The sequence below is a fragment of the Gavialis gangeticus genome, unplaced genomic scaffold, assembly GCF_001723915.1.
Source record: "Gavialis gangeticus isolate Ggan-Ray unplaced genomic scaffold, GavGan_comp1, whole genome shotgun sequence".
NCBI lineage: Eukaryota > Metazoa > Chordata > Crocodylia > Gavialidae > Gavialis > Gavialis gangeticus.
This window is the reverse complement of record NW_017728992.1, coordinates 109,498,164-109,520,633: the sequence shown is the minus strand read 5'-3', so window position 1 is coordinate 109,520,633 and position 22,470 is coordinate 109,498,164. Positions and strand designations below refer to the sequence as shown.

Sequence of the window (22,470 nt, the reverse complement as noted above, 5' to 3'; positions counted from 1 at the left end):
GGGGGGGAGGCGGAGGCAGTGGCGGGGGAGGGGGAGGGTGCACTAATGTTTTATTCTGTAGTGTTTGTGAGGCACTGGCAATGTCATCACTTTCCTTAATTTGAATATTAGGGGAAAACACACTTCCTAGCCTCAGCTGGTGAGCGGCTGTAGAAAGACTGACCTCTGCCAAACCCTTCTGTTCCAGGTGTCTGCTGAAAGCAAAAGCGCTGCAGCCAGATGGGGCTTTTGAAGTAGGTTGCAACAAAGCTGCTGTAGGGATGGGGCCTCTTGCAGCCATGGACATTTGGTAGAAATGCTGTCTGTGTGAGGTACTAGCTTCTGCATGAAAGCTGCCATTTTTGTCAACATGAAATAAGCTCTGTTGGAAACTGCATGAAGCCAGTGGCCTCTTCTGCTGCTTGATCTCCGGGCTGTGAGCAATTCTGTTCTGAACGGCATGCTTGTTCAGCCACTCTTGTTTATATGGCTGACCGTGCCCTAGTTGATTCATGTTGGAACTGATTATGCAAGGAGCCACTTTAACATCCGTGTCCATTGACATCTTCCCAGGCTCGCATTTAATTTGAGCATGGTCCCCTACAGTCCTGGCCATCCTCTTTTTCGGATGGTTTTCACGCTTTCTGATCTGCATTGGGACTATGCTGCTTGCTGTAAATCCTTTACCATCTGGATTGGGAGAGCTGGAAGGATTTTCAACAATATTTCTCTCAGACGCTGCTGTTTTACATACTGAGGTAGTTTGCAAAGGCAGGGGAAGCCTGTTAATTTCTAGTTTGGCTCCAGATCTGGGCTGTGGCAGCACTTTTTCCAGAGGCAGGTTGCCTTGCAGTAACTGGGTCACTAGAGGGTTGTTGGCCTCTACTGATGATAAACGACAGCTAGAGCTTCCAGCACTTGCAACTCTTTTTAGGGTTTCTGCTGTCAATGACAAAGAGTCCTCCATGGAATCTGTAACGGATGTCTTGGAGGTCTGTGCCGGCTGTGCACTTGTGGCTATTTCTGCAGTCTGGGAAGGCATTTCGGGTCCTGTAAAATCTTCAGTGTCCATCCTAAAGCACTTGTCAGATTCATTAGTTTCTGATTTAACAGGAACACCAATACTTGTCATCAAACTCCTTGACTGCAACTCTGACATTTGCGTGTAATTCAAAGGTTCAGTTTTGACATTTTTTAAACAGTTTTGCTCGGTATAGTCTTTATGCTTATTTGAGTTGAGATGGCTGACCACAGGTTGGTCCATGTTCATTACCTCTTCATTGTGCCAGCAAATTCTGTTATTAGTGTTATACTGATTAGCACAGGCAGCATCTGCTTCATTTTTAAAGGATGAAGGACCTCGTAACTGCTCAGCAAAACCTTGGCTAGGAGCAACAACCTCAATTAATTTTTCTTGAGGAGTAAGAGGCACTTCTCGAAGACTTGAACAACCTCCTGCCTGCAAGTTTTTGCCACCTTGCTTTGCTGCAACAGTGATAAAGCTGGAACTGTGCTCGAGACCTTCATTAGTGACTATTTCAGGCCTGCTTATTACAGACACTTGAGGACATGCTATATTTTGTAAGGCAGTTTCTGTCCTCACAGGTCTGCTTTGCAGGTCTGTGCTGTTTTCTGCATTTTCAATGGAAGCAGACAGCGACAAACTGGAGTTCAGTGTTGTAGTGTGATCAACAATGACTTTGCATGGTATTGATCTGTTCATGGCTGTCTGCGTAAAGTTCACTGCCTGGGATTTACCAGACAGATCTATTCGGTTTCGCGTTCCAGAATTTTTCTCTAAGATATCAGCACTTAATTTAGTAGCATTGTCATAAGAACTTATTGTCACCATATTACCAGTAAACATTGAAATGGTTGGCCTTGCAACAGAGTCTGCTCCTGGAACTGCATCACTGCAACTTAAAGCTGATCTAACAGTAGTGTTAATGGATACAGTACTTTGCTCATTGCACCCACTTATGGCTATCTTGTCAGAAGAAAATCTGTTGGTAGTCCCCACTGGGGGAATCAGTACAGAACTACCAGAGAGATGATTTGGCAAATTACTTGCAATGGATGAAGCTGGCACAGTGGTATATTGACTGGAGGCTGCATTATTTGCACTGCTACTTGATATTGGCAACCTTTTCTCATCAATGGAATTTGATAAGACTGCATTGTCTATCGAGACTGGAACATTACTGTTATCAATACATTTTGGTGCAACAGCTATGCACGGAGTATCAGCCCCTTGAATGGATTTCAGCATGTTCATATTACAAGCTGACACTGTTGGATTCGTACTGTCAACAGACATTAAAACAGAGGATTTATCAACAGAACTTGCAAAGGGAAGTTCTTTAATTGCTCCTGACATAGCAGTGCTGCAAACAGACACAGAGACTGAATTTTTATTATAAAGCACTGGCACACTGTTATTTTCAGTAGAGGTAGATGAAATAATTTTTTCACACAAATGTGGCATAGGTATATTTTCATCAGAACTGTGCACAGATATGTCAGTAGCAGTTTCTGGTAATGTAGCTGTATTAAGTGACTGCTGCAATAAAGTGGTCGTCTCGCGGAGGTGAGTGGACTTGTTGCTAGGAGACCTGCAGTTAGGATTAACTATAATGACACCAGTAGAACCTTCAATCTTTGTGTCAGAAGAAGCTGAGATCTCCAAGGATGAGGCACCTTCCTTTGAGCTCAGCTGTGCTTTTGCTTCTTTACTGGTCTGGAGTAAGTGGGCTCTGGCTTGATGCTTTGCAAATAGCTTGGCCTTGGTTTGCTCCTTGATATGTGCCAGCGTTCTTGTCTTCCCACCTTCGCATGGACTCCCCATAGCTCCAGAGACTATGCTTGCGGCTGCTGCCACCGCAGCTGCAGCTGCAGCCTCTCTCTGGGCTCTGGCTTGCTGAGCTCTTGCCTTGATATCTGCAAGAGTTCTAGCCCCAGTGTTCCTCCCGCTACTGACTGACGTACTTGGGGAAACCCGAGGTTCTGGTTTGGAAACAGGCTGGCTCTTGATAATAAAAGGTGGCCCAATTTTTGAGAGCTGAATCTAAAAGAAGAAAAAGAAAGCAAGCAATAAATGAACAGGATCCTATACAAATTAAATTTCTTTACTGTCTTCTAAAAAGTTCAAGAACATACTAATGAAGGCAATTATTCTTCATTGTACTTAGACAGGAAAAAGCTAAGTATTAGAGATACATTTTTATGATTTATCATGCTCTAACAGGAGTAATGGTCATCTGTGTCAGCTTCTATGGGACCATCCTTTTATTGAGAGAGAAAGTGGAATGAAGTGGATGAAAAGAAAATGTTTATCTAATATAATTCATCATGCTTTGTTGACCTGCAGTGTACCTAGGAGGAAGAGGTCAATGGGCCTAGTGAAATGGGGCAGAAAAAGGGCCTCCTACTCAGTACTTACTGCAAGTATAATAATAATAGTTATGTAATGCTTTTTCTCCACAGAGTCTATTACTGGAAATTACTCTCCTTCCCTATATGACACCAAGGCCAAGTACAGACATTATTACACTTTTACTGGGATAAGTGATTGGGAACCTATATCCATAACAGACCAGGACTTTAGCGCACATACACTGGTTTAAAAATGGCAGAACCCGGTCTAAATTTTGCCCTCTCCCTTTCCCCCTCCCCACAAAAGGGGGAATGTGTGTGTGTTTGTTCACTACTGATCTAAACTACACCACTTATAGAAAAACATGCAACAAATCGATTCCGCTTCAGGCTTTTTGAATATCTGTACCTAGCCCAAGCACTTACTGTAATAACCAACTGTAACTAACAAACCTTTTCTCTAGGATGATGGAGGGCTGAGTTTCCCCTGAGACTGATTCACATCATGCCAAGAATCAGTCAATGAAAATGCCTTAAAGAGTAAATCTAAAAAAAAAAAAAAAAAGAGGCTATTTTTCTCCCTGGCTCTCTAAACCTTGTAGGAGATCCACCTAGTGTATCACCTGCCCATCACAGTTTACTGACAGCTTAACTTCAAGCAAATGAATAATCCCAGTGAAAACAATGGGATTGCTCATACAGTTATGCACATGCATATGTATTTTCAGAATTAGGGCATAGGATCATTTTCCAAACCAGTTCCTATGCTGGTCAGCCAGGAATGAAGCAAGCCAGCTGGATTTTAGCTTCTTAATGCAGATGTGCACTTATCAGCTGCTAGTCTCACAGGGCCTCAGTGCTAACTCTCACAACTTCCCTTCTAGGAGTAACAGAGATGGGAATTATGGGTGGGTTATGGGAAATAAGAAATACATCAGAATGCTTATGGGATATAGACAGGATTGTTTTTATAAAGGAAAGATAACAGCAGTCAGTGGCACCGCCTCTAAGAACTAAATATTTACTCAATAAAATAAGCATTAAAAATGAATTTCCAAAATAATCTATAGAACTGCCTGCCTCTTACAGTGCTTTGCTTCAGTGAACAGTGTCCTTTAAACAGTCTTTAAAGGTAGGAACTATAGACAGACTAACTTTCTGTGAAGGACTGACAGAATCCCCCCCACATTATGAAGCAGTGGGAAACAAAGTTCAAATACTACAACTTATATAATTTTTATTCATAGTACAGAAAAGACCATAGCAGCTGAACCTTAGTCAGGCTGCTTTACCAACAGGCCCTTCTCCTTGTCAATTCAAGTCTTGACCTCTGCTCAGTTACTGGCCTATGCCAGTTACTTCCCATTAAGGCGGTGGTTTGTGTAATGTGGAAACCTCTGCTAGGAACTGGATAGAATGAGACCAACTCATTTTGCATGTGCCAACAAAGACCCTTCAGATGGTAGCAGTTTTTGGTTTCTACTGAATGTTGATGGGTTTGTACTAGCAATATGCCATTTTCTGCAACTACTCTCTTAAATCATTTGTTTCCCCTCTAATTTAAAATAAATTGGATAGTTTAATAGTAACTCTAACATACTTTTCAACATCTGCTCATTTACCACCTTACAGGTACTTTGAAACATTTTGCTTCCCATTTCAGCAGCACAATTTTTTAAATCTTATTTTGTATCAAGATTGATAAAATGGTAGCAACCTATTTGACTATTAATTTATTGGGGGGAGGGTTCTCTGTAGCAACATATTTTTGTGACTAGATAGAATCCACATATTAGGAGAGAGTCCTTCAAAAAAAAGAGAGTACTACTACACTTAGAATGGACAGGCTTCCGGATGCATAACTGCTTATGAACTACCACTGTTCATAAATGGTGCATTAGTGTGGTTGATACATTTCCTGTATTTGCCCTCCTGGCCAATGTAAAAATGTTCAATGATTGCAGCAGTTATAAATAAATGTAAAAAGGAACAGTTCGGACTAATCAGGAACTTGCACTGCAAAAGAAATGGTTTGCGTATCGCCTTAAATAGTCGCACACAAAGCATTGGATGGACAAGACACAAGAAAAACTGAGACACTAAATATAATTACAACTATATTACAATTAATCTACAGTATAATCCATATGACCATTATCCATACGACTTCCTCCTAACTATGTATTAGAAGAACTTTTCTACTGCAGTTAACTTAAATAGAAGAAAGAGATGTATAAAAGGAATAGGATTTTTTGCCTTTTGCTTTGCTACTAACAAAGCTATCCGCATTCTATTAAAGATTTTCTTTATTATGGTTAAGCTTTTGTTTTAACATAAGTCATCTGGGAAATCTTATACTTCAGCCATGGGTCCCACCCTGGCAAAGAAATGGATATTACTCAAAACAGAGTCCTATAGTCTTTGCCCTGCCCCTTTACTGGATTACAACACTGATTAGTTTTCATGAGAATGGTGCTGGGGTAATGACTTTTCTAGTGTAACTTTCTTGAAGGTTGAAGGTCTTCAACTTGAAGAAAAACAGATGGTGAGAAAATAAGCCCCTGATTGTGAGTATTGTAGATGTGTTCATTACCAAACATAGCAGGAAACTTTGTGAAAATAATGGGAAAGTTCCCTGAATTTAAGTTAAATATATCTGGAAAACCTTTCCTCATGTGAATGCAGAATTAGAATTAAAGAGCTTGCTCAACAACTTCAAAACACAGAAAACAATTACAGAGGACAGCACCTAAGAAAAACAGAAAAAAACCCCAACATGCAATCAGGCAGGAGGTAACTTATCTTTATGCTTTATATCACTGGTGCTCAACCAGGGTGCCATGGCACTCTGGGGAGCTATGAGATCCATTAAAGGGTGCTGCAGAGTGCAAACCCAGGGATTTCAAACAGGAATCCATACTGTCAAAAAGCATTCTGGCCTGTTGTGATCTTTCTGAGTTCTGTGCAACAGAAGAATTGCTTATTTATTTTTCCCTAGCCAAAAATGAGTTAAAGCTAAGAGCCAGCATTTTCTGAGCGGTGCCTTGAGTCTAATGAAACTGAGAACCACTGCTTTATGCTGTTAGCATTACCTTGAGGGGTGGGACACGTGGCTCTTCTCTGGGTGGCTGCTCTCTCTCAAAAGGACTCGTCAACGAAGCATTCCGATTAGACAGATCATCTTCTATCCTAGCTCTCTTCTCTTTGCAGATTCCAAAACTGTGCTGCTCTGCAGTCTTCCTCTTTGGGATCTCTGGGTCTCTAGTTTCATTTCTTACTTCAGGAGACTTTGTTGGTTCTAATGACTTAGAAGAATGTGAATTCTCCAACCGGCTCTGTGCATTGGTTGGTGGTTTGTGAGCCTTACTTCTGCACACTTCTGAGAATGAAGCCTTCTCTAGGGATGAGGTATATAGTTTATCATGGGGTTTTGACGGAAGGAGTTCACTGTTTTTACCCACCATTGCTTCTGATAAAACAGATACTTCTGATGGTGATAGTGTATTTTTCTTTTCAGCTCTTTGCTGAACATTATTTTTAATTTTGATCACTTCTGGAGAAGAGTGTTCTGGAATGGAGACAAAAGATTTCTCAATTTCAGAATGCGATTTGCAAGACTGATGACTCAGGGTTTTGCTTTGGGGCTCCTCCAATAATGACATTTCAGGTATAATTGTCTGTGGACCCACTTTCATATTTTCAGGTGTATTCTGAAACTGTTTCTGATGCACAAGATTTTCCTCTTGAGGAACCTTAGGACTGGAACAGGTTTCTTCTCTTAAAATGGGAAGGGACTCTTCAGACAAACATGGGGATTTTCTTTGCTGTAGAATAAGTCTTTCACTCCTTGGAGAATTAGAAATTGGAGATGTTTCTGACGGAAGAGGTAAACTGGTTGCCAGAGATGTTTCAGAAGTTAGAAGCACAGAAGACACTGAAGAGGTTTCTGATGTTAAAGGTACATCAGACATTGGGGAAGTTTCTGATGTTAAAGGTAAATTAGAAGCTGGTGATGCCTCTGATGTCAAAGGCAAGTTTGACATCAAAGATGCTTCTGAGGTTACAGGTGAAGTGGACATTGGAGATATTTCTGACATTAAAGGTGTGTGTAGATTTTCATCAGAGGTCTTCTGCTGACTATCAGCATCAATATTTTCAGTGCTGGAAACCTCAGATGAGCAAGCTGTTTCAAGAGAAGCTGGAGTACAGGGCTCCTCAGAAGTGGACTGGGTATCACCCCCTGGAGATGCAATACTGACACAAGGACCCTCTGGGCTTTCAGAGGAAAAGGAAGTTTCAGAAATACAAGCATTTTCAGACAACCGTTCCTCCGGATCACTCTGTAGCTCCATATCCACAGCAATGCCTCCAGCAGTGAATAATGAGCCTTCTAAACTGGTGCTTTGTGTCTCTGAAGTACTTAGCTCCTTTGTAGATTCAGGATCCTTCCCTGCTGCATCACTGACAGAGTTTATAGACGAAGCAGACTGTGCAGGTGATACGCAGTCCTCCAGCTGGTCAATCACAACTGACATTTCTTCCTGAGGGCTTTCTGATTTCAACTCCACTTTAATTTCAATGTGAGACAAAGTATCTATTACATCATTCATCACAACACAGGACTCTGAGCTATCTGCAAGTTGCACTTCTTCCGTTTCATTGTTTGTAGCACTAGGATTTACCGGATCCTCAGAAAACTCATGCTCTGTTTTATGGTTCTCCTCCTGGCATTCACAGATACTGGTCTCAACCTCCTCAGCAATCTCCTCCTGAATTACTGATTCTTCAGGTATCAATATATCCTCTGACTCTGATTCTGTCATAAGATCTTTGACTGGAGCCTGCTCCATGTTACTGAGAGAGTGACAATAATCTCTGTCTTGGGGAGGTGGAATTTTAGTGCTTTTCTGTTCATGCTCCTCAAATGTTGCTTGCTTAGAAGGACCCGGTGTACCAGAAGATCCACATAGTAAACTACTCTCATCTTCGTTATTGTTCTGTACTGAAGTGAGCTTCATAGATTCTCCTCTTGACATTCCCAACCTAAACACAAATCATGTATGTTAAAATGTGTTTCATGACAGAAACAGTTAAGGCACAGCTTCATTTTTCTTTTATGCCTATTACTCAATGCATGTCATAAAGATGATACCACTGTGTTAAAAATAGTGGGTTAGATTCAACATCCGAGCTGAACATTTCATTTTATACAGTTTGGAAAAAAAACACACTTCTCAACCTATATTACCAACACTTTGGGATTTGGAAAACTTTAGAGATGTTAAATATGCAGTTTAATTTTCACTATTTAACTGTTTCATAATTTCATTCAATTTGCATATAACAAGCAGATTGTATGGTTATAGTATATTAGTATTCCAAATTCCATAGGAGAAATGTTAAACTAAAAATATTTCTACTAATATGAGTTTTAAAGAAACCCTCTGTGCTTCCCCTTTCACCTATATTTTTGGACCAAATTAGCTGACATCATGCATTTAAAATTGCACTTCAAATACTCATTAGGTTTCAAATGGATAAAAGAATGCAGGTATTTCACTTTGGTTTTACAAACCTCTAATTATTTTTTTAATGAAGATTACATTAACTTGACTTCATTCTCATTTTTCACATCGAGTCTATTTTACAGAGTATAAAAATACCAGTTATACACCTGCATGTTTTTTATTACATTCTGTTTCAGCAGACTATAACTACTTTGTTTAAAGTATTAAACTATTTTTAAAAGATTTGTCTATGCATAACGGATTCATCAGATTTCATTACAATTATAAAAATAATAATATCCTTAAGTATAAAAGAAGAAACATTTTTATAATCTGTATGCTTTCCATTTTTCAAACTACAAAAACCTGCACCAAGAGCCCTTGGTTCCCCTTTCATTCTGGCATATATTTTTTCTCATTCTTACCCAAGATGGATTTTTCAATAATTTATGTACAATTATGTTTCTCTACAGAAATAAAACGAAAACAAAACTAGGAACTGCTGATCATTGGTTTAAGTTGAAAAATGACAACTAAATCTAAGAAACAGGTCTACCTCAGAAAAAAAACTTACACAAAGAACCTAAACTTGTGAGGCCTCCAACATCCTCATTCTTCTTTGAAGACAATGGGCTTGGATGATACTCAGAACCTTTAGGAAAGGGGGCAGATAACTAGCTGCTGTATAAGCCTCTAACAAAAGCTAACCTATTATAGATGAATGGATATCGTAGTTCTAATGATCTTATGTCAATCAGGAATAATTGTCTGTGGCCCCGTTTTCATATTTTCGGGTGTGTTCTGAAACTTTCTGATGCACAAGATTTTCCTCTTGAGGAACCTTAGGAATGGTAGAATATAACTGAATAAATAAGAGATTGTATGCAATCATGAAAGATATTGAGAAATTAACCAAGAAACATGGATTTGAACAACTTGTACAGTGTGGATAAAAGACACTGAAAGTTCTACATTACCCAAGCATGGAATAATCAATGAACAAATCCAACTTTTGGTCATATGTTCTAGAAATATAAAATAGACAGTATCATTGACTGTGACAGTAAATAGATGTGTTGCAAAATAATTGATCAAACATTTTGAATGAAGAAAAAATTCTGGTCTCAAGGAAGCGAGGGAAAAAAACCCCAGAGAAACCAGATATATTTGAGAGTTTCTGTCACTACGAGCTGCTCAAATATATTTATCCTAATAATTTCACTGAAGGGTAGATGTACAAAGAAAATAATAGAAGGACATAGGATTAACATGTTAGCAATATCTTCTTGCTCCTGACAGGACAAATCAGAAATACTATATAGTCTTAGAAGAGAAGTTCATATGAAGAAAGAAACTTGCAGCACAGGAGAATCTAGATATCACTTTTTAAGGCAATGGTTTGCACAATAAATGGCTGTAACTTAAAGAAAGAGAGACCCCAAGCTTGTAGTAAGGTAGAAAATATCCCCATGACAATAAAGGTGTCCATTGTACTGACAATGCGTAAACAAGTAGCTGTAGGATTACTTTGGCAAAGTCAGATAGCAGCCAGCCTTCAAATTAACACCCCCCACGGCTGAGCAGGGATCTATAGGGGATGATACAGTGATCAATATTAAAAGGAAAATCAGTGGGACAATTTTGGCAGTTAATTAATGGTTAAACCTGCATTAAAGGTCAGAGGTTATTGTTTTAAAACTTGGCCCTAGAGCAGGGGTGGACAATTATTTGAGCTGAAGAGTCACTTAACAAGTTTTGGCAAACTGCTGAGGGCCAGGGAGATGCCAATTGAGCCTATCTGACAGGAGCCTGGGGAGGGAGGGCTGCAGCCTGTACTGCTCTGCTATGCCACAGCTGAGACACAGCTGGACAGAGCACAGACTCCTCCTGCGGGCCCCCCCCGCGCCATACCCATCCCTTCTCCCCCTGCCTGGCTTTTTGCTGGTGCTGCGCAGTCCTGGCACCATGGCCTGCATGGGACGAGGCATGATGCAGTATGTCAAATAGCCATCTCGACGGCTGCAGTAAGCCACTACTGCCTCACCGTGCTGGGAAAGTCAAGGGTGGCTGCCCCGGGCTAAGCCCCCCCAACATGGATGCACCTTTGTGCTGCCACAGCAGCAGCAGTTCATTGCAGCAAGTAGGCAGTGGGACAGATACTCAGCATACTACAATGCATCTCATCCTGTTTACGCCAGGCTGCCAGCGGCCACAGTGCCAGGAAAAATTGGAAGTCCTTGGAAATCACTGCAGAGTCATGGAACTAGGATATGATTGGAATAACAAAGACTCTGTGGGACTGGAACAATGTCATGGATGCATATAAACTGTTCAGGAAGGACAGACAGGAGAGAAGAGGAGGAGGAGTTGCACTGTATGCAAAAGAGCCATATGATTGCTCAGAGCTCCAGTATGAAACTGGAGATAGGCCTATCAAAAATCTCTAGCATGGGGTAAGAGGAGAGAGCAACAAGGGTGACATTGTGATGTGGCTCTGCTATAGATCACCAGAGCAGGAGGAAGTGGTGGATGAGGCTTTCTTCAAACAGCTAGTAGAAATTTCCCCATCACAGGCCCTGTTTCTCATAGGAAACTTCAATCATCCTGAGATCTGCTGGGAGGGCACTACAGTGGTGCGCAGGCAATCCAGGAAGCTTTTGGAGAGTGTTGGGAACAACTTCCTGGTGCAATGTTGGAGACGCCAATTAGGGGCCGTGCTTTTCTTGACCTGTTGCTCACAAACCGAGAAGAATTGATGGGGATGTACTAGGAAGTGGTTCCCCACCTCTTCTACACTGCAGTCTGGCACACAAGCAGGACAGGGTACATGGAGCCAGCCACCCCCGACACCCCTCCCTGGGGCCTCCCTACTGCCCAGGTCCAACCCCGCATTTGACTGCTGGTGGTGGAAGCTAATCACCCAGGTGGACAGATGGGGGCCCACATGGGGGGCCCACACCACGACTCAGCAGCCAACCCTTTGCAGCCTGGTACTGGGCTGCAGCTGAGTGGTTGGGAACCTCTGTACTAGCAGATGGCAACTTGGGCAGCAGCAACCACAAGATGATCGAGTTCAGGATCCTAAGAAAAGGAAGGATGGAGAGAAGCAGGGTTGGGATCCTGCACTTCAGAAAAGCAGACTTAGACTTGGCTCAGGGAACTTGTGAGCAGGATCCCCTGGGAAGCCAGTCTGAGGGAGACAGGATCCAGGAGCGTTGGCTGTACTTTAAAGAAGCCTTACAGAGAGTTCAGGAAGAAACCATCCTGATATACAGGAAGACTAGCAAATATGTCAGAAGACCAGCTTGGCTTAGCAGAGAACTCTTCAGTAAACCAAATCACAAAAAAGAAGCTTATAAGAAGTGGAAGCTTGGACAAACAACTAGGGAGGAATATAAGAGTATTGCTTGGGCATGCAGGGATGAAGTCAGGGCCAGTGTGGGTTCCTTACCGAATGGGAATGGGGTACAACCTAGTGACAGGAAAGGCAGAAAGGGCTGAAGTACTCAATGCCTTTTTCACCTCTCTCTTCACAGGCAAGGTCAGCTCCCAGAATACTGCACCTGGCAGCACAGCATGCAGAGAAGGTGAACAGCCAACAGTGGCAAAAGAGCAGGTTATGGACTATTTAGAAAAGCTGGACATAAACAAGTCCATGGGGCCAGGTGGGATGCACCTGAGGGTGCTGAGGAAGTTGGCTGATGTGACTGCAGTGCTGCTGGCTGTAATCTTTGAAAACTCATGATGATTGGGAGAGGTCCCAGATGATTGGAAAAAGGCAAATATAGTGCCCATCTTTAAGAAAGGGGAAGAGGATCCAGGGAACTACTGACCGGTCAGCAGTTCCTCAAGGAATCCATTTCTAAGCATTTGGAGGAGAAGAAAGTGATTAAGAACAGCCAGCATGGATTCACTAAGGGCAAGGCATGTCTGACCAACCTGATTCCTTTCTATGACAGGGTGACTCGCTCTGTGGATGTAGGAAGAGCAGTGGACGTGATATACCTTGATTTTAGCAAGGCTTTTGATATGGTCTCCCACAATATTCCTGCAAGCAAGCTAAGGAAGTATAGGTTAGATGAATGAATTGTACGGTAGCTAGAAAACTGGCTGGATCATCAGGGTGAAAGAGTAGTAAATCAATGACTCAATGTCTAGTTGGCAGCCGGTATCAAGTGGAATGCCCCAGGGGTCAGTCTGGGGCTGGTTTTGTTCGGTATGTTAATCAACAACCTGGAAGATGGCATAGAGTGCACTCTCAGCGATTTTACAGATGATACCAAGCTGGGAGGAGCAGTAGGTACACTGGAGGGTACGGCTGGGATTCAGAGGGACCTAGACAAATTGGACAGTTGGGCCAAAAGAAATCTCATGAGGTTCAACAAGGACAGTGCAAAGTCCTGCACTTAGGATGGAACAGTCCCATGCACTGGTTCAGGCTGGGGACTGACTGGCTGGGCAGCAGCTCTGCAGAAAAGGACCCAGGGCTTACAGTGCACAGCAAGTTGAATATGAAGCAGCAGTGTGCCCTTGTTGCTAAGAAGGCTAACGGCATTTGTAGGAGTGTTGCCAGCAGGTCAAGGAAAGTGATTATTCTCCTCTGTTCAGCACTGATGAGGCCACATTTGGGGTACTGTGTTTAGTTTTGGGCCCCCCACTACAAAAAGGATGTGGACAAATTAGAGAGAGTCTAGCAGAGCATAATGAAAATGGTTCAGGGGCTGGGGGACACGACTTATGAGACAAGCCTGAAGGAACTGGGGTTATTTAGTCTTGAGAAGAGAAGACCAAGGGGATTTAATAGCAGCCTTCAACTACCTGAACAGAGGTTCAAAAGAGGATTGATCTAGACTGTTCTCAGTGGTGACAGATGACAGAACAAGGAGCAACCATCTTAAGTTGCAGCATGGGAAGTTTAGGTTAGGAATTAGGAAGAATTTTCTCACTAGGAGGGTACAAAGACACTGGAACAGGCTACCCAGAGAGACTGTGGACTCTTCATCCATGGAAGTCTTTAAGGCCCAGCTAGACAAAGCCTTGACTGGGATGATCTAGTTGGGGATCATCCTGCTTCGAGTAGGGGGTTGGACTAGATGACTTCCTGAGGTCCCTCCCAACCCCAATTCTCTATGATTCTATGACTGTGCAACTATAGTGACCACAGGAAGCCAAGCATGGAGGATGGATGTGGGGGTTGAGGGGGGGAGAGTAGTCTGCACACTGCATGGCCCAGCCCTGGCTTCAGCAAAGTGGAGCAGCATGGGGCACAGCCCTCCCTCCTCAGGATTTTGGCGGCAGCTGGCAGGCTAGACAGGATTAATTAGCAGGCTGGATATAGCCCAGGGACCATATTTTTCCCACCCTTCCCCCTGAGCTAACAGTATCACCACTGCAACATAAATCTCTGAAAAGAGTAAAAAGAACATTTCCTATGGAATGAGGCCAATGAAATGAAAAATCTGTAAGTACATAATATAGAAAGTACCATAATGGGTTAGATCTATAGTCCATTTAGACCAGTATCCTGTCTCTGGCACTGGTAGGAGTGGATACTAGAGTGAGAACATTGAAAAAAAATCATGGTTTGGTAACAGTGGAAAGAGTTTATGTATATGGAAATACACATACTGGTCAAGGATAATATGTCTATTGATCAAGGATACAGTATTTCAAGGAAAGCTGAGGAGATACATAGAGTAGAGACAGGAAAAGGGACAGAGAAAAGGAAAGCAGGAAATAAAATGGATAGAGGTGAATGACAGTAGGAGATCTTATATTAAGGGAAACGAGCAGATGTATGAAAAGGTATAAAAGATGTAATGCCTACAGTCCAGATAGAAAAGGCTCTCCAGTACCTTTGAGAGCCATGAACTCAAAAGGGTTGTAAACAGAGTGCTCCCAAAGGTTCTCCATATATTAGAGGTCCTCCTCTAAGTAGATGATGAAACTGCAGCCAAATAGTGGAACGTTTCTAAGCAAATTAATTCAGCTGAGGGGATGATAAAATGCCACGGACTGGAAAGCAAATAGTCAAATTCCAGTATGAAACCTATTTTTCTGTCATTATAGCTTAGTCACGACTTGGATCTAATGGAATGAATCAGCTCAGTGACAAATCAAGAGTTAATGGAATTAAGGTATTTGAAAGTACACAAAAATCTAAAACCTATGTAGAATAAGGCAAAGAAACCCCCCCCCAAAAGCTAGAGACCCACAACACAATTACTAGAGTATTTTAGCATATATGTTAATCTACAGTAAATTTAGTCTGTAGTAAACAGTAGGGCTGTGTAAAGCTTTGGGTGCTGATTCAGTTCAGAGGAGACTGGGCCTGATTCAGTGGCCGAATCTCTGAATCAGAATCGAATCAGGAGACCAGTAAAAAGGTCCAAATGGATTTGAAGCTCTCTGAATCAATTCGGAAAAGATTCGGAGCGCTTAGGAGATTCAGGTGGCTCCTGCTCGCTGTTGCAGGGACCTGGACCCTCACTCCGTGCTGTTAAGTAGGGGGCAGGGGCGGGAAAACAGGAGAGGGGACCATGGGGGGACCCCTGCCAGGCCCCATCCCCTACCTGCTCCCCCAGCTCCCCTGAGTACCCCTCGCCTGCTTTCCCAGCTCCACCCCCATGGCTGCCCCCACCCAGCCCCAGCTCCTGGTTCTTAAAACAAAAGCTCCCACTCACTGGCTCCTGCCAGCTGGGGGGGAGGGGGGGGACCATCCCCATTGCCCTGCACTGTGTGGGGGGGTTCTGCCACAAGCCCCCATCCCCCGCCCACTCTCCCAGCCCCAGTGATAGCTGCACCACCTGCCCCCAGCTCTTTAAAAAAGAAAAAGCCCTGCACTCACTGGCTGCTGCAGTGGCCATTGGGGTTTCTGGAGTCATGTGGCAGAGCCCCCCAAGCAGTGTGGGGCAGCAGGGATTCCCCTTCCCCACCGGCCCTGCCTGACAGCAACCATTGAGTATGGGGCTTTTTTTTTTCCCCCTGAAGAGCTGGGAGCTGGGGCTTGGAGAATGGGCAGGGGATAGGGGCTCATGGCAGAGCCCCCCATGCAGCATGGGGTAGCGAGGATCGGCCCCCTGCCTGGCAGTGAGTGGGGGCTTTTTTTTTTTTTCTTCTTTTTTTAAAGCCGGGAGAGGCTGAAGCCAGGCAGGGCAGCCATTGATGGGGCTGGGAGAGCGGGCAGTGGATGGGGTCTGTCTGATTTGGCCAATTCGGCAGCAGCCAAATCTTCAAATCAGATTAAGCTAAATCAATTTGGGACAACGATTCAAATTACCTAATCAAATTTGGTAGGTAAATTTGGTAGGTGTCCCCTGAATCGGCTGAATCCGATGCAAATACTAGCCGCTTCGCACAGGTCTAGTAAGCAGCAGACAAAGGACCAGCTCTCCTAAGCTAGCTGTCTGCAATACGTGCTATTAGGGTTCTTGGCCACCAGGTGGCAGAGACTTGTTTGGTTGGGATCAAATACTCAGTCCTGGATGAAAATAACATAGGGTGCAGACATATGACATCCCACATACTAAACCTCCCCACATAACAAAAGTTGCTACGTATTTTTTTCAAGGAATAACTTTACCCTCAAATTGAGCAGGGCTCTTCATCATACATGCATTCTATTTTTACTTACACAGTACAGTCAATTTATGACACAGTGAAAGTGTCATATGTCTACACCTAAAATACAAAACAGACCTAACAGACAGCATGCAACATGAAAGCCATTACAGAAGCTGCCAAATATTCAGGAGCATGACATGGCAAGAAGAAGAGAGCCCAGAAACAATGAAATGGCAGCAGAAGTAGCCAGCTAAATAAAACATAGGTGAAAAACAACACATAGAAGAAAAAATAATTCAGATTCCGTACTGTGGTTAGAAGAAATGTTGAGTGAAATGGCACCATGCATAATGATCTGCAAGTCAAGAACCTCTTGTGACAAACGACGTGTCATCAGCATTGTAGACTGAACATTATCTGTCAACCATTGTCGCAGTCAGTATTCAGCCAGCATGGCAGGACTCCTGGCTCCTTTTAAAATCATTAATACTACCCCCTATGGATGTGTTACCCATCAGTGAATTTGGAACACTGTTTGCTAAAAATAAGGGAATTGTTTTTTCATAGTTGTGCTTAAGCTTCTAGCAGTCGTAGCAAGTCCCAAGGCAATCCCTATAAGTAGCCTGCCCCTCAGTACAGCGTTCCATAACTATGCCTTTTATACTAGCATGCATAATTAAAGGCCACTAGGCTTCTTATATAAGTGGCTAACTAATACATATATTTACATGAAGAGGTCAACAGCTGGAGTAGATCCAGGTCTCCAGGCTTTCAAGGAGAATGCTCTGCCATTTAATCAAAAAGAGCAGTTCTGTTACACTAAGGCATCAGAGATGCTTTCACAGTAGGATAACGTAAAAATGGTGCAGAAATAATACTCCTGTAGTGAGAAAACTGCCAGCACAAAAACAATGCTAACTTTAAATTGAGTCCTTCAATTTCCTGCCTTGTTTTGCCCAAATATAGCAGGGGTCTCAGACCAATAGCTTGTAGAAGTTTGATGTGTGCTGCGAAGTGTAGATGTAATGCTCTGGTTAGCACCATAATCTTTCATGTAGTTGTACATAGGCTTCGGTGTATGAATACCCATGATTTTGTCAATTGATGGAGCTTTAAAATAACAAAATTAAAACAACCCCCCAAAACATCATAATGTTCATATGAATAATCCAGAAGCTTTATATAACATACTAATACACTAAAGCCATTTCAAAGTTACAATTGCAAATAAATTGCTTGGACCTAAACTTCAAAAGAATTTTAGTATTCATGTAACTTGAGACTCCTGAATTGACTTTTTAAAATGACATTCTCCTAACGCCCTCCCCTCCCACCCCCGAATAAATGACTTTACTTATATATGGCATAGTCATAATGACATCAGAGGAAGGATGCTGATTTACACCAGCTAAGAACCTGGACTAATACATCTAATTTTCTTTACCCATTTGTTGCTGTTTATCGTCTCATCTCCTGTCTGAGGATATGATTAGTAAAGTTTTACTTTCCCAGTTATTCTCTAGGCCATTTCACCTCCACCCCTCTATATGACTAGCATAATGAAGCAATGTACAGCCTAAAAACATCTTATTTATTTAAACAATTGTTCCAATGAACTCCTCTCACTTTAAATCACCTATTGGTATTAGGTTTTTTAAAAGCTTTGTTTATAACGCTGGGTAAAACTGAAATACTGCTATTCTTTTAAAATAAATAAATCATGCCTATAACTCAGTTTTTCTCTTGTGTCTTAAGTTCTTCCTAGAATTATTTTTTATGGATAAGCAACAAATACCTGAAAATGAATTTTTAATATAAGTGCTGACATACCACTATGATTTCACCCACAATTTCTTATATGGGCGGGACTGCTACCTTTGATACTGCTTTATTATATTATATAGCATGACTGTGCTATGTGAAGCAGGGAAGTATCTTTTCATTTCCTTCTAAAAGAAAATGAAAAAATGGGGGCTTTTTTGCTTCAATACTTACTTTTCACCGTAAAACCTCTCAAAGAACTTTTCTTTCCAAGGTTCAGTTTTCTTTTCTTTTTCAATCTCTTGTCTGATGCGCAACTGCATTTCTGGAGTAAATTCTCCTATAAAACAAATACTAACATATTGAATAAAAGTGGTCAAGGTTTACTCTAATCTGGGATTATTACATATTACACACAGGTAAATTATACTGCTGTTTGTGATAGTCATCATCCAAACCATCCAATAAGAATTTGATGCCAAACAAAAGTGAGTGTAGTCTGCAGGATTTCCATAATGGTATATAGCTTTTGGTATTTTCAAAATGTATTGGCAGGATTTAGTCACATGGATTTATGTTGCCAAAGCTGACAGTGATGAAAATGCTTATTATGTGGATTTTTTTAATTGCTCACATAAAACTACCACAGCAAGTTATAAAGTATTAACTGAAGAGAGATTTTTTTAGGCTAAATTCAGGTTCAGCAATTACTGTAGCTGAATTCGCTTTATTGCATTTTTCATTCCAAATGTTTTTCTCAAGTGAAAAAGGCTCTCTCTATTAACACTATTAATATTTGTTAAAGCTGATAATAAATAGAGTTACCTTCTGCCAATCGTTGTTTCCATCCCTGTGCTGCATATGCAAAGAATTCATTATTTAGAGCAGAACTACTGAGGCGCAAAACTCCATCACTTCCCATCTAGAAAATAAGTTGATAGTAGCAGAAGATACTGTCAGAAATAGCTTTAACTAAAGTTACATAAGAATAGAGTTCCAATTAAGGGAAATGGGGAAGGATGGGAAGTGGGAACAACAAAGAAAATCAACCTACTAGTATTAAAACAGCATTTCATTATGGTCGTTATTGTAAATGCAAGTGGCCTAATCCAGCATCAATGTGCCTACTTCAATAATCATCAGTATTACTGGTAACTCAATTTACAAGTGATTGATGTGGTTTAATAAAAGTTCTCTATCTTGAGCCTAATATGTTTTATACAACTAAAAGTCAAGATCATTATTCTACTTGTGCATCTGCCTGAATACAGTGAAAAACAAATTAATTAAATGTAATGAACACAGTAACTTTACTATATTCCTCAGTGCTGAAGAAACCTGGCTCTCATACCACAGTATAGTATGCATACTGACAAGAGAGCAGCTGACAATCAAGTTTGCATAACAGAAAATATTAAAAGCAAAAAAGAAAGAACTAGTGCAACCTCATTACTAAAAGCAAAAACATGTACACGTAACATTGACTGCATTATAAGGATGAAAATGTGGGAAGCGTACTATAATTAGTATTTATTTTTATTAAATTTGTAAAACTCATAAAATTATTTTAACTACCTAATCTGATTAAGAATAATTATAATAATGAGTTCCCTTTACTGTCTACTGAACACTTCTTTTCATTCCATGGGGATATGTTGAAATAATGTATTTAGGATTTTACTAACTGGGAAAAAAAAAAAATCGATAAATAAAATATATTAACAGCTGCTAGTATCACACAGCCATTTGCTTTAAAAAAAGGATAAAAGAACACCACATAGAAAGGAGGCCAATTTTGCTGAGTCAAAGGCACCTCCACACTATAGCGTCTTACACATCCTTTGAGCTTGCTAAGAGATAAATGCTCGATAATGTCCTCTGTAATCTGGTGGTACACTTCTCATCATGCACACAGGTTTTAACTACATGGACAACCCCAGCCACCCTCTTTCTTCTTAAAATGGGCCAAAGAAAAGGAGCTGAGGACACAGCCACAATTAATAATATATAATTAATCAGTAATATACAGATTGAAGTCCACCAATTGACCCTACTGAACAACTAATACCAACTAATTCTGGTATCAGGCTTAAAACCAGTTCTTACTCATTTAGTTACTTCACAGCAGATGACCTACCCCACAACACCTCTTATGAACAAAGGTGCACAAGATATATTTTAAGATGCAAACTGGGAAAACAGAAAGACTGTGACAAAGACGGAGTCTGCAAGCCAGGTGAGAACTATAAAGGCACTGATACTAGAAATGTGTGCTAAGACAGTATCATGGCCCTACAGTGAAGATGGCCCTGCAGCAATTATTGTGATTCTTTACTATAATCAGCCAGTATGACAGAATGGAGAATCACAAGCAAAGGATTAAAGTAATGAGGGAAGCATCAAGAAATATCGAAGAGTAAAGAACAACGAACATAGAAAGGAAGGACAAGAAGATAAGAAAAGACGAAAGCTGACAGAAGAGGGCACAAATGCTGTAGAAGAAAGGTGATATGATAGGAAAATGCCCTTGATTCTTCCTGCACAAAACTACTAAGGGTTGAAATATTAAAGTTCTAACTTCATGTCTTAAAATCAGATGTTTTAAAAGCATGCTGCTTTTGCTTACAAGCAAAATATTGTTCCACTGAAATTACCATCTGCTAGCTTCCTAAGAAAAATTCCATGCACTCAGACAGGTTGAATATGTGATCCTATTCCTCAGTGTAAACACTAAAGCAACCTTAATTTAAAGGCAAATGTCTATGAATGAACGCCTGTGCTCTTTTAAGTCAATGCACGTTTTATTGTTGGCTACATTAAGACCATAATTTCATCAAAATCAAGTTTTGAGTCATGCATTATTTGGTCACCTTAGATGCTAGTCTGAGTCAAAGGAGGGGCACCATTCTAAAGGTACCTTCAAGAAAGGATGCTGTAAAGCAGAAAAGTAAGTATCTGTAGTGATATTATACGGTTTACAAGGACTTAGGAATTATGTTGAGATGACAAAAATAGTTTTTTAGAGTTATATACAATTCTATAAAGATATGGAATGGGAAAACAAGGTTAAATGACTGAAAACATCACCTTTAGACTGCCATGGGGCTAAAAATTCTTGAGCCAACTTTGTAGAAACCAGTCATTGTGCTCATGGGAGATTTTAAAAAATATTTATTGGGTAAAAAATACAGCATGACAGGCAAAATGTGAATACTTCCAACATGACCTAGAAAACCACCTCACGATCCAGAAAATGGAATCATCTTAATTAGAGGAGCTGCTGCCCACAAACTACTTTTAAAATAATGTGAAGGAACTGATTTAGAATGAAAAACTAATAATAAAAATAACTATGGAAGCAGTAATCACTAGCTAAGTTAACACAAAGTCAAGTAGTGATTCTCAAGTGGTGTGTCACAGCACCAGCACCTGGTCCCCGTCTCACCTCCTAGACCTCATGTATTCTGCTGCTCACTCCCTGCCCCTCTGACACTCAGAGCCACCCCATGTGCCATGTGTGCAGCCCAGCACCTCATCCCTGCCAGCTGGATGTCCCCAAGCTCCATCTGCTTTGGCCCTAGAGCTGGAGATCAGGGGGGACTGGCATCGGATAACTAAGGGCAGAAACTGGCCTGCCAGCTCCTGGTTCCCAGCAATGACATGGACCCCTGTATAGGGAGTCCAGATGTACTGGGAGAAACATGCAAGGCTAGGCAGAACCAGGGGAGCACTCCCTACCAGTGGTCTGAAGAGGTGAATATTATAATTATACTTTATATTACATTTTAATATAGTGAAACATTAGTAATATGAATTGATACTATAATTATATTGCTACTAAATTCTGAAAACTTACGGAGAGGTGACTTGAATCTAAGTTAAGAACAAGTGAAGTTAAGAATGGAATAACATAGTGCAAGAGTAATAGATTTCAAGTGAGCGAATTTTGAGTGACTCCGAATACTAGCCGCATGCAGCTGCCATAAAAGTCTATCAGCATGAGAAAATGCTGCTGAATCCTAGGAGTCACTGGGCTAGATCTGACTCCAAATTAATCAAGGAACAGTCAGAATTTTCTGAAAACAAGCAAGAAATAAGAAATGGCCAGGAAGTGTGACTTTGCCAGAGGTCCTCAAAAGATTGAGAGTAAAGAAAGCCTGCTTTGGAAGTGGAAAATGACAAATGTGCATATATAGTTAAAGCTTAAAAGGAAAAAGAGAGAACAAAAATAACAAAGCAAGTTAGCAGCAGCCAAAAAAGTTAACGTGAATAAAAGACAACACTGTAA

General features: G+C 41.2%; 1 protein-coding gene across 1 annotated transcript in view; it reads right to left on the bottom strand.

Moving 5' to 3' along the window:
• The window catches only part of ASXL3 (additional sex combs like 3, transcriptional regulator), a 232,441-nt gene that overhangs the window by 5,700 nt on the left and 204,271 nt on the right, over positions 1 to 22,470 (bottom strand). Inside the window, exons 10-13 of the mRNA XM_019526804.1 lie at positions 19,008 to 19,104; positions 18,417 to 18,522; positions 6,444 to 8,394; positions 3 to 3,043 (exon numbers count right to left, since the gene is read on the bottom strand). Of these exons, the coding sequence (XP_019382349.1) occupies positions 3 to 3,043; positions 6,444 to 8,394; positions 18,417 to 18,522; positions 19,008 to 19,104 (5,195 nt within the window). The remainder of the gene's footprint in view (positions 1 to 2; positions 3,044 to 6,443; positions 8,395 to 18,416; positions 18,523 to 19,007; positions 19,105 to 22,470) is intronic.